This window comes from Narcine bancroftii, chromosome 2 (assembly GCF_036971445.1).
Source record: "Narcine bancroftii isolate sNarBan1 chromosome 2, sNarBan1.hap1, whole genome shotgun sequence".
In the NCBI taxonomy this organism is placed as follows: Eukaryota; Metazoa; Chordata; class Chondrichthyes; order Torpediniformes; family Narcinidae; genus Narcine; species Narcine bancroftii.
In genome coordinates, this window is record NC_091470.1 from 337,781,657 (window position 1) to 337,793,213 (window position 11,557).

The 11,557-nt window shown below is 43.4% G+C and overlaps 1 protein-coding gene across 1 annotated transcript in view; it reads right to left on the bottom strand.

Annotated features, from left to right (window-relative positions):
• The window catches only part of myd88 (MYD88 innate immune signal transduction adaptor), a 31,963-nt gene extending 20,990 nt beyond the window's left edge, over positions 1 to 10,973 (bottom strand). The window contains exons 1-2 of the mRNA XM_069922173.1: positions 10,779 to 10,973; positions 10,134 to 10,489 (exon numbers count right to left, since the gene is read on the bottom strand). Of these exons, the coding sequence (XP_069778274.1) occupies positions 10,134 to 10,489; positions 10,779 to 10,966 (544 nt within the window). The 5' untranslated portion in view covers positions 10,967 to 10,973. The remainder of the gene's footprint in view (positions 1 to 10,133; positions 10,490 to 10,778) is intronic.
• Between the last annotated feature and the right edge of the window lie 584 nt (positions 10,974 to 11,557).

Sequence of the window (11,557 nt, forward strand, 5' to 3'; positions counted from 1 at the left end):
AGCCCATTGCGTCCATCAGTCACTGGAATGTCTGTGTCTCATTTTTGAGCCTGAATGGCATCCTGTGGAACTTGGAGCAGCCCAAATGGAGTGATGATGGCCATCTTAGGGATGTCATCAGGATGCACTGCGATCTGGTGATAACCTCGCACAAGGTCCACTTTTAGAATATTGTTGCCCCATGCAGGTTTGCCACAAAATCTTGGATTTGTGGCACTGGGTAACGGTCTGGGGTGGTGGCTTCGTTGAGTCAGCGATAGTCGCCACATGGTCTCCAGCCCCCAGTTGCTTTAAGCACCATGTGCAGGGGCGAGGCCCATGGGTTGTCTGACCATCAAACAACACCCAACTCCTCGAGTTTGTGGAACTCCTCCATGGCCAGTCGGAGCTTCTCCGGGGGAAGTCATCTCGCCCTTGCATGGAGAGGTGGGCCCTTGGTCAGGATGTGATGTCTGATGCCATGTTGAGGCATCTCCGCTATGAACTGAGGGGAAAGGATTGCCGGGAATCCCGCTAGCACCTTGGAGAACTCATCCTCTGAGCTGAGGATGGAGTCCAAGTACATTGCCAGAAACCTAGCGCCCCTCAGTGAGATGGTCTCGTACGTCTTGGTGTGGACGAGCCACTTACCCTTAAGGTCCACTAGGAGGCTGTCGGCTTGCAGGAAATTAGCTCTGAGCATGAATTCCCTTGAGAATGACTGTCCCCGAACTGCAGTTCAGCCCTATGAGTGCCATAGGTCCGAATACTGCTGTTGTTGGCAGCCCTCAACGTGGGTCCCGCTAGCCTGCGCCTAGTGTCCAACCCTGTCGGGGGTATCATGCTGACCTCTGTTCCTGTATCCACCAGAAAGCATCTGGTGGACAGGTGGCCCCAGACGTACAGGAGGCTCTCTTGGTGACCAGCCGTCATGGCCATCAGCGATAGCTGGTCGTTTCAATGGAATTCGCAGGAGGACTGGCATCAGCAGGCCTCGGTGCCCCATCTCCGGTGGTAGAAGCACCATCTGTCGCTGGACTCGCTCTTGCCTCTTGTCTGCTGTTCCTTGCTTGGGATTGCTCTGAGCCCCTCGGTAGCCGATCACTTCTGTTTCTGTTTCCACAGAATGTCTGCCTGTGCTGCAACTTTCCAGGGGTCGGTGAAATCCTCATCCATCAGGAGGAGTTGGATGTCTTCACGTATCTGTTCCAGGAACACCTGAACGAACATGATGCCGGGCTGCTCATCTTCCAGGAGGGCCAGCATCTCGTTGATGAGTGCTGGTGGGGATCTGTCTCCAAGACCATCCAGGTGGAGCAAACGTGCTCCTCACTCTCACCGCGAGAGTCCAAACGTCTCAGTTAATAGCTCTTTGAAGGCAGTGTAAGTGCGTTCCAATGGTGGCCTGTGGAGAAAGTTGGACATTCTGTCTGCAGTCTGTGGATCCAGGGCAGTGACCTTATAGTAGTACCGGGTGGTCTCTGCTGTGATGCACGGGATCTGGAACTGAGCCTCCGCAAGGTCAAACCACACGCCGGGTCGAACTGTCCCAGAAGGTCAGGAGCTTCAGGCCGGCTGCGCTGACTGCCGCTTCATTCTCTATCGCTAAACTGTTAGGGCTGGAAAGGTTGCTTTATACTGTTCAAGTTCCCTCCGTTTTTGCTGATTGACTGAGTCATCCATACGATTAACAATAGCGGGCGGGAACATCCATGCATATGAGTGCCCTTCTTCCCCAGCCTGATTCTGCTGAGTTAGCTGGACAGTTTGACCAACGCCATTTTAGGACTATTGGTCTGATGCTGCCCCAGCTTCTACCCCCACCAGTTTGTTGACCTGGGAGTCACTTCAGCGATCTCTCTCTGCGTCTGCTGCCGTGCGATGTGCCGGCCTGATCTCCGCAATTGCAGGCCGCCACAAGGTAGAATGGAGACTCCGGTCTAAGGTGGAGAATGGCGCCCAGAGAGAAGTATCAGAAAAAGTTGGCGCTAAAGGGAGGGGTTCTTCTTCCTCAAGAAATTATGTGGGCTTTTATCGCGGGCTTTTGGGGTTTCCTGTTTACATCACTGTCGGGGCAGGGACATTTTATGTGTTTTCTTTTAAAAGGGGAAAGAATATGCAGTTTTTATTGGGTATGGAAATTGAATTTTACTTCAAAAGTGAACCTTTTATGTCTCAAAGGTACTGCAGTAAGAGAACAGTGACTTGATCAGTCACAGAAAGTATTGCCTCTTTGGATTGTTGTGGTTTGACAGTGGCAACAAGTGAAAGATATTTCATCATAATCTTTCACCAGCAGTGATGCCATTTTACTAGACCACTGTAAATGAGGGTAGGAAAGAGGAGACATCAGTCACTCAGGCTAAGGGATTTAGGGTGCACAAGGTGCCAGGGTCAGTGGAACAGTTCTCAGAGACAGATAGGACTAGAGGAAATTAGAGGACTGGTGAAGGAGGAGTCGAGGATAGAAATAATGTAAAAGGAAACACAAGAGAAACCACATTATCACCAGCCATACAAAATTATATTTAGACAAGCCCCATTTTATGTTTTATCACGTATGTAAGTAGAAGGGAAGTGCACTGGAAAACAATACCCAGATGCACACAAATGGTGGAAATGGGAAACATTGCAAAATAATTAACTAGCTTCTGCTTTTCATTCAAAGTTTAGAATGGCTGTAAAAACAGAGAAAATGGCCTTGTAACAAAATTATAAATTTAAAAAAGCGCCTTTAAGATTCACTTCCTTTTCTTGATAATCAGAAGTAGAATTACAGTAATAAGGCACCTCTCCAGGAATATCTCTCATCTTTTACCATTTTTATAGTAAGTAATTGAGTTTCCCAAATTCATAGGTGTGGGACCAGATTTTGCAAAATCTACATTTGTAAATTTTCTGAAACTTTAGGCGGGATTTACACTGTTACTATAGGATTATGACATATCCCTTAGCAATTCCCTCATTTCAATTGGTGGCACTGTTTTTCGTGACAACTAAAAGGAGCTTGATTCTCTCGAATTGCATGTGATGTTCAATGATATCAATAATTTCTTTTGCACTGCTGAGAAAAATGCTTCGCCTACAGAATCTCTCCTCAAACGTCTCTGGAGTATTGTTTGAGAATGCATTACATTCCTTTTATGGCAAGTATTTTTTAAAACAAGGAGACGAAAAAAGTACACAATACTAAGATCTTTTGTAATTGCATTGTTATTTTTTCCCTCCGGTTCTCAAGACCCATGTATTTATCTTCCTAATTGCTTACTGTGTCTGCATGTTAGTCTTCAGGGATTGGTGTGCAAGGTTCCTTTAAAACAATCAAAATTTCCCAATCTGCCATCACTTTCTGTTTTGTGCGCCAGAGTAAATTTTCGCACATTATCTTCCATCAACAGGTTCCCCTCCACTCACACTGCATTTTCCTTGAAACCTCTTAATTTACGACCTACTCACCATCCCACTTACTTTTGTATCATCGGCAAATTTGGCAACAGTCACTCCAGCCAAATTGTTGATTTAGATTCAGACAGTGCCACATTCCTTACAGACTATAAATCTGATCATTCACACTCCTTGTTTTCTGTCTGTTAGCTAATTCTCAATCCACGCCTGTTTTGTACCCCCAATTCCCAGCCTCTAACATTCATGATTAATCTTCTGTGTGGGATCATATCTTGTACCAGTCAGATCCTTAAGGAACCTTTCATAGATTAATCAAACGTGATTCTGAAAACACCATTGTCCTAGCACAGAAAGTAATTAAGAACACGAAGATAATGCTAGGGAAATTGAATACAAAAGTAGGAAAGTTATGCTTCATTTATATTCTCAGCGAGACCTTATTTGGAGTACTGTTACAATACAAATATCTTACTCAAAGGGGATAGAAATGAAGCTGTTCAAAGCAGATTTACCAGCTCGACACTGAATTGGGTGGGTTATCTCCGGAAGAAAGATTGGAGAGTCTGGACTTTTATCTGCTGTTGTTTGAACAAATTGAGAGCTGACGATGCAAGATCTGAAGGGTCACAACAAAGTCTATGTGCAGAGAATATTTCTTTCTCAGTCCATGTCAACACTGCTCAATCCTATCACAATAAAACCCGATATCCAGATTTCAAACAGCTGGCCAAAAAAAAAGGAAAATAAATAAAAAAATAATAAATTTTAAATAAATACAAATTTTAAAAAATTAAATTGTAAAAGTAAATGTTTTCTGAAGTAACACATCAACCTTTGGTGAAGATGGGAGCAAATATTCAGCCTTGATCATGCTTTGCTCATATCAGCTGTTTGAATAAAGTTGTGTATGAATAAAATGGGGTCATCCAAAATAAAGAGCTGGTTGATGCTGCTTGCCGTTGGGGTGACATTCATAAAGTGTCTCCTTATCCCTGCTTAGTAAGTCTTCATCTTTATTAGTTTATTATTAAGAATATTAGTGAGACTATCTGTAAATTTCAGGGGGGGTAATTATGATGGTGGCATGGTTAGCATAGCAGTTAGCGCAAGGCCGTACAGTGCCTACGACCGGGGTATGAATTTAAATTGTGTAAATTATTTGAATGACCTGATTAAAGTGAACTATACATAATTAAGGACCACAATACTGATTTTTTTTTTCAAATTATATTACATTTTGCACTGCCTTTTGTCTTTTAAACTGCTTATTCTAAATGCTGGTGTATTAATTAGGCAACCAGAAAACTCACTTATCTGGCATCTACCAATCCCTGTAGGAGCCGGATACGATGAGTTTTACTGTACTCTTTTCTACATGCTATTTCATTATACATTTCAGCATTTTCCTCATGACCAATGTTTGGATAAAATGCCAGTTGTTCACCATTTTACATAGAGGGATACAAGAGAGACAGAATATTTGAAGATAATTACCAGAGCATCTGTTATCTCAATAAACACCTCTTAAAATAGCGCTATGTAGATCTTCAGATCTTTGGGAGTTACTGATCCTACCAACATCTCTTTTAATTAATACTTGGAGAATTCGAGGAAGGGCTGCAAAGATAGGTGAATTAATGCTCATTTCAATGATCTCAAAGCTTGTTCAAATGTTTTTATTTTCAAACAATGATATTTACAGCCTATTCTGGGATAATAAGCATTTCAAAAATGAGAGTATTTTAGATTGTAGATTTATAAATTAAATGGTTTACAGACTCTTGGCTATCAGCTGCTCATTTGCCCTCTAAAATATTTCAGTATTAAAATAAGTTACATTAAAAACTAACTGATCCAAAATAAGCCATAGTTAATCTGGACAAATTGTTAACATTTTAGAAAACTGAAATAATTCATCATTGAAAAAGAGTGCAAATTTCATAATCTTGTCCCATATTAAAATATCAGCCTGTTAAGGAGGCTGGCAAGAATCCCAGGTGCAAATAGATCTTGTTCATAAATTACACACAGATGTCTCATAGGAAAAGGAAATAGTCTCCTACGTGTCACAATTCAGAATTAATAAACTGGAATCAGAAAAGGTCATCATGAGGTGACTGGAATGTGGTAAAAGCTATTTCTTCAGTAAGAAAATCTACTGTTCTTGACCAGATTACCTGGACATAACATAGATCTATTCATGTGGTCCATTCTTGATTGCCATCTCAAAACATTATAAACCACCAGTTCAATGAGAAAGTCATGGTGACATATGAGAATGAATCACCAGTAACAGGAATCTCATCTTCATTTTTCAAGTTTTTGACTTACACAAACTTAACCACGTGTTCATCATTTGCACAAACTGTTTTCTAAATTGGATAGAAATGAAATTTCCACAAGGTTTTCAGATGGCCTTTTCTGAATCTTTCACACTGAGATATCATGACCAAGCTAAGGGATGTGGGAATCTGTTCATCCCTCTGCAACTGGCCCCTTGACAACATCATCGAGCAGATCCCAATCAGTGAGGACCAGCATCATCACCTCCTTCACACAAGGGCACCCCAAGGCTGAGTGCTGAGAGCCCTATTCTAGTCCTTGCACCCTCATAAATGCATAGTCACATTCAGCTCCGTCGATCTATAATGTCACCAATGTTGGCCAAAAAAACTGGAAATTATGTCAGAATACAAGATGGAGATCAAGAACCTGTTTGGGTGGTGCCAGAACAACAATCTTACTCTTGACATCACCAAAACCAAGTAGCTGTTCGTTGACTTTAGTTAGAAGAGGCAAAGGGACCACACATCCATCTGCACTGATGGGAAGGAGGTGATAAGAATCAGAAGATTCAAGTGGGAGTCCATATTTCAGATGACCATTCCTGAGGCATGCAACCATGAAGAAGGTGCATCAGCTCCTCTACTTTCTAAGGAGTCTGAGGAGATTAGGCATGTCAAATACTCTATCAAAATTCTATAGATACATTGTGTAAAATATATTGACTGGTTGGATCACAGCCTGGTTTGGGAATACAGGAATCCAAAAGGTAGTACACATAGCCCAGTCCATCATAAGGCATTTGCATAGTCGGCTTCTGCATGGAGACTGGTTTAAAAGCCGAATGAAAAGGTATTTCTTACCTTTTCATGCAGGCCCACAAAAGCCTTCTCTGATGTCCCCTTTCAGCCTGGAGGCAACTGGGGTGTTGATGCGGCTTTCAGGAGGCATGGCAACTGGTGCCCCTAGCCAGCCGCTAGCGATGAGCGCTGACCCTTGAGGGATTGCAGTCGGCATTCTTGGAACTGGCCAGGGCACATTCATAGAGGAAAGTCTCCTGATGTAAGGGCAGAGAATCCCCACCTTTGCACTTGGGTTTTTTGACTGTATGAAAGGACCTCTCATCTACTGTAGACCTCTTTCTGCGTGGTGCTACCTCACAAAGGTAGCCAACATCATAAAGGGCCTCCACCACTCTCCTCTTACTGCTACGTTTGGGCAGAAGGTACTGAAATCCAAAAACTACCATTAACTAGAATGAAGAGCAGTTTGTTTTCAACAGCTAACATCAATCACGAGCTGTCAGCATCATCGCAAGTCTCTTTTTTGCACTAGGATTACTGTGAATATTTACATTTATCTTCTGTATTAAGTCTCTTTTAATTTAAGTCAATTTGTGTACTATTATATTTTCATTTACATGTATCTGGCTGTAGAAAGTAAAAGTTTTGGTGCATATGTACATGGTACAACATGTATGGCAATAAAATTCACCATTTCGATCATCACTGATGTACTGAGAGTGGAAGAGGAACCTATCCCAGATGCTTTGTGAAGTTGTTGTATGAGGCAGGATTCACAACTTCTTCACACATAGCACAACACAGAAAATTTATATTTATACATGCCTTTCATAACCACAGGATTTTCATAGTAATTCAAATTCAATAAAAGCACCTTGCTTTTCAAAGAAAGAGCAGCCTTTTGATGCGCAGAAATGTCTCCCTGTGATATTGGAAGGCCCTTCTTCCAAAGACTGTTAGGAGATATTTTACATTCACCTACTATTGTAGATAAGACTTTGGTTTAGCATGTCAGAAGCAGAGTCAGACTTTATTCTCCTGAACAAGTCACTAAATTAATTGTCTTGCAGCAACATTCACAGTGCAAACATTTATATAAATTACCTTTCAAAATAATTAAAAATAGTGCAAGAAAAATGTTTCCTTCAGGCAGTGTCTGTGGTTCATTGATCATTCAAGAATCTGATGGCAGCAGGGAAGAAGCTGTCCTTGTGTCGTTGAGTGCTCAACTTTAGGCTCATGTACCTTTTTCCAGATGGTAGCAGAATGAAGAGGGCATGGCCTGGGTGGTGGGAGTCCTTGAGGATAAAGGCTGATTTCTTAAGACACCACCTCATGTAGATGTCCTCGATAGAGTATAGTCTGGTTCCCGTGATGTTGCGGGTTGAGTTAACGACCCTCTGGAGTTTTTTTCTTGTCCTGAGTCTTGGTACCTCCATACCAGACAGTGATGCACCCAGCTAGAATGCTCTCCATGGTGCACCTGTAGAAGTTTTCGATAGAATTCGGTGACATATCAAATCTCCTCAAACTCCTAACAAAGTATAGCCGCTGGTGAGCCTTTGTCCTGACTGCATTGTATGATAAATTATGTTATATTTTATATTGTACAGGTACACAATCCGTTATCCGGAATCCTTGGGGGACAGTGTGTTCTGAATTTCGGACTTTGTCGGATTTCAGAACAAAAGCCAACTGCCCTAGATTTAAGCCCACCCAAATTGTGCTGCCGTATCCACCCCCTTCCAGTTGCGCTGGCATCTCTCTTCCCCTCGCCCACCCGAATCACGCTGCCATCTTTCCCCCGCCACCCAAGTTGCGCTGCCATCTCTCCCCCTGACCGAATCGCGCTACCATCTCTCTCCTCCCCCACTGCCCACCCAAGTCACGCTGCCGTCTCTCTCCCCCCTTGCCCACCCAAGTCACGTTGCCATCTCTCTCTCCACCCTCACCCACCCGAGTCACGCTGCCATTTCTCCCCACTCCTGCCCAACCTAGTTGCACTGCTGTCTCTTGCTCCATCAGGGTTTTCCAGATGATAACCTCTTTCATTCAGGTCACCAGAGTTCCTTTTCTGTTTCCCTTATCTCAGGCGAAACATTATACAGCCAGCCACCTCCTCTTGTATGGACCACAAGGGCTCTCTCCCTCCGCTGTACCAGTACCAGGAAAAAAAATGCCAGTTTTTGGAGCTTTCTAGATTTTAGATGCTTGGTTAAAGGATTGTGTACCTGTATATAGATATGTTTTAAAGGAGATAAATTGTGGGGTTTTTTTTATTAGTTATATCACAAACACTTCACAACACAGATATCATTTAAAATGCTAGAGCTCTGCTCAAACCAGACAGTCCAGCCTCCCAGTGCTTCGTGAAGACAATGGTAACTGCTTTGCTGAAGGACTTCACAAGTAGGTGTTAAGTGGACATGCTGTGGAGTAATGGATTATTGTTTTGGAAAGCAACAGATGGAACAGACTCAGAAGATTGGATCTGGTGCTGCAGTCTGAATGCAGTTTGCTGATCTAACAGGGTCATGTGGTTTACTGAGAGAGACAGAAAATGAGAGAATTCAGTTCTACAGTTCATGACAAGCTAATAAGCTTGTGGGAAAAAAAAACATTTTGAAGATGGGTTGTGAGTTCTGAGTTGAGTCTGTTCAAAGCCCTTGTGGTCCATACAAGAGGAGATAGCTGGCTGTATAATGTTTTGCCTGAGATATGGGAAACAGAAGAGGAACTCTGTGGTGACCTGAAAGAAAGAGGTTATCACCTGGAAAACCCTGATGGGGCAAGTTTATTCGGAAAGACACTGAAATGACTGATTAGAAGGAATCAGTTTGTGTCCAGCGATCAACAAATCTCTCTCTGAAAACTGACAAGAACCTTCCTGAGTGGTAACCATTTACCTTTCAAGCACCAAAGCCTGGTGAAATTCTTAAATGTTAAATTCTGTGCACAGTGTAAGAATTACCTGATACCGGTGAACTTGGAGGAGTGAGAAATGACATTGGACTGTGAATCAAATAACTTTTCTGAACTTATACACACGTTACCTACATGTGTGCTTAGAATTAGAAGGGAGTTAAGTTAATAGTAATAATTTAGAGTTTGATCTGGTTTTCACGTTTAAAGATAATTAAAAGCAACTTTTGTTTAAGTGACCATTTGTCTTGGTGAATTTCTGTTGCTGCTGGGTTTTGGGGTCCTCTGGGCTCATCACAATCGACATGGAAGCTCCAGGACAGTCCTTCGGAGATGCTGACATCCAGGAATTTGAAGTTCTTGACTCTCTCCACTACTGACCCCTCGAGGAGGACTGGTTCGTTTTCTCCTGATTTCCTCCTGAAGTCTACATTGATCTTCTTGGTTTTGCTAAAGTGGTGTGCAAATCTGTGGTTGTGACACCACTCAACTAGCTGTCCCATCTCCCTCCTGTACGCTTCCTCATTGTCCACTGTGATTTTGCCAGTGTCATTCAAACGGCAGGAAGGATGGACGCATTTTTTCAGTGTGACTTGTCCATGGAAGGTAGCAAAGAAACTTGACAGGGAGGCAAGTATAAAATGCTCTTCAAAGAGCATTTTAATCATAATATATTCAAGGATGCTCTGCAAAATAAATAATCCCAATATCCCACTGCAAGATTTGAAACCAGAGGCTTACCAATAGCTGACATGAAGTCTTCAAGGATATTCTCTCTTTCTACCTTCCGGAGCAGTTCCATCAACTTGCCCACGGAAGAACCGTCTTTGGCTTGCCATTCCTCCAGCAGTTTGCCAGTGGGGTTCTCCAACCTGTCGTAGTTCCTTATCTCGAGATAGTGAAAGCCCATCTCCTCGGCCAGCTCCCTCCAGTCGGCCGCCACCACGTTCTTCGGATTGAGGAAGAGAGCCAGCTTTTTTCTCACGGTGAATTTCAGAGCGGTCACGGGGACGGAGTAGAAGTCAATGGTCCCGGGAGAATCGCCACCTTCCTCACCTTTCTTCTTGCAGCTTGTCATCTTGTGAATGCAGCGAACTCTTGAGAGAGAGAGAGAGAGAGAGAGAAAACAATTTCCATCAGTGTCCCTTTAATTTAAAGATAAATCTCCCCCTCCCCAGCATAATGACACACACTTCCCGCACCCGGGAATACGAGCAGGCAGAGCAAACGTTTGACTGAACTTAACCCCCCACCCCATTCGCTGCAAAATGATGGCGAGCCTCAGGGCCCCAGCAGATTTACCGGAGGAAAACTAAAGAAACAGATGCGAAACAAGAAGCAGTTGAGTGGAAGTTTTGAAGTCAACAACCCTAAAATCGTACGCACCGACTGAAAGGCGCCTTTGGAAACCTTCTCTCCGAAAAATCAAGAGCAGAAACCAATATTCCAGCTGATATTTCAGGAAGTAAAAACTTTGAAAAACTTGGATGTGACTTCCTCGATCCGCTCGTGGAAGTGACGCGCCTGAAACTGCCGAGAAACCAACTTCTCGGGGTGGAACCGATACATTTCATTTCCGTGTCGGCTCGTCCCTGCACCAGACCCCCCCCCCCCCCTCCTCCCCATTCATCCACCATTGGAACGGGGGCCAAGGTTCCTTTTTGCAACAATGAAATTAAGAGGGAAATCCGTCGGGCTTGTGAAACACAGAAATACTAATAAAGGTCCTGGATGCTGGAATCCCGAGCTGCTGGGCGAACTCAGCGGGCGAGACAGTGCCCGTGGTCAGTCGATTCGGGTCTGGGCAGAGGGTTCCCACCCGAAATAGTGACCACTTCCACTCACGGATGCGGCTTGACCCACTGAGCTCAATACATTGGACTTCTTTGCCAGGTCTCACGCTCATTTTCCATCTTCAATGAGCCTTCAGGGGTTGACAATACATTTTTTTTTTTGCTAAGGCTATCATAATAATTTTTTTTTGTGCTCCATCCAAATCGAGGCCAAGTTCTTTACTTCTTCTATCACTTAGAACACACATGTCAAACTCTGGCCCGCGGGCCAAATTTGGCCCGTGATATAATTATATTTGGCCCGCAACATCATATTAAATATATATTAGAGTTGGCCCGCTGGCCGCCGCGCCAGTATAGCACATGCACACT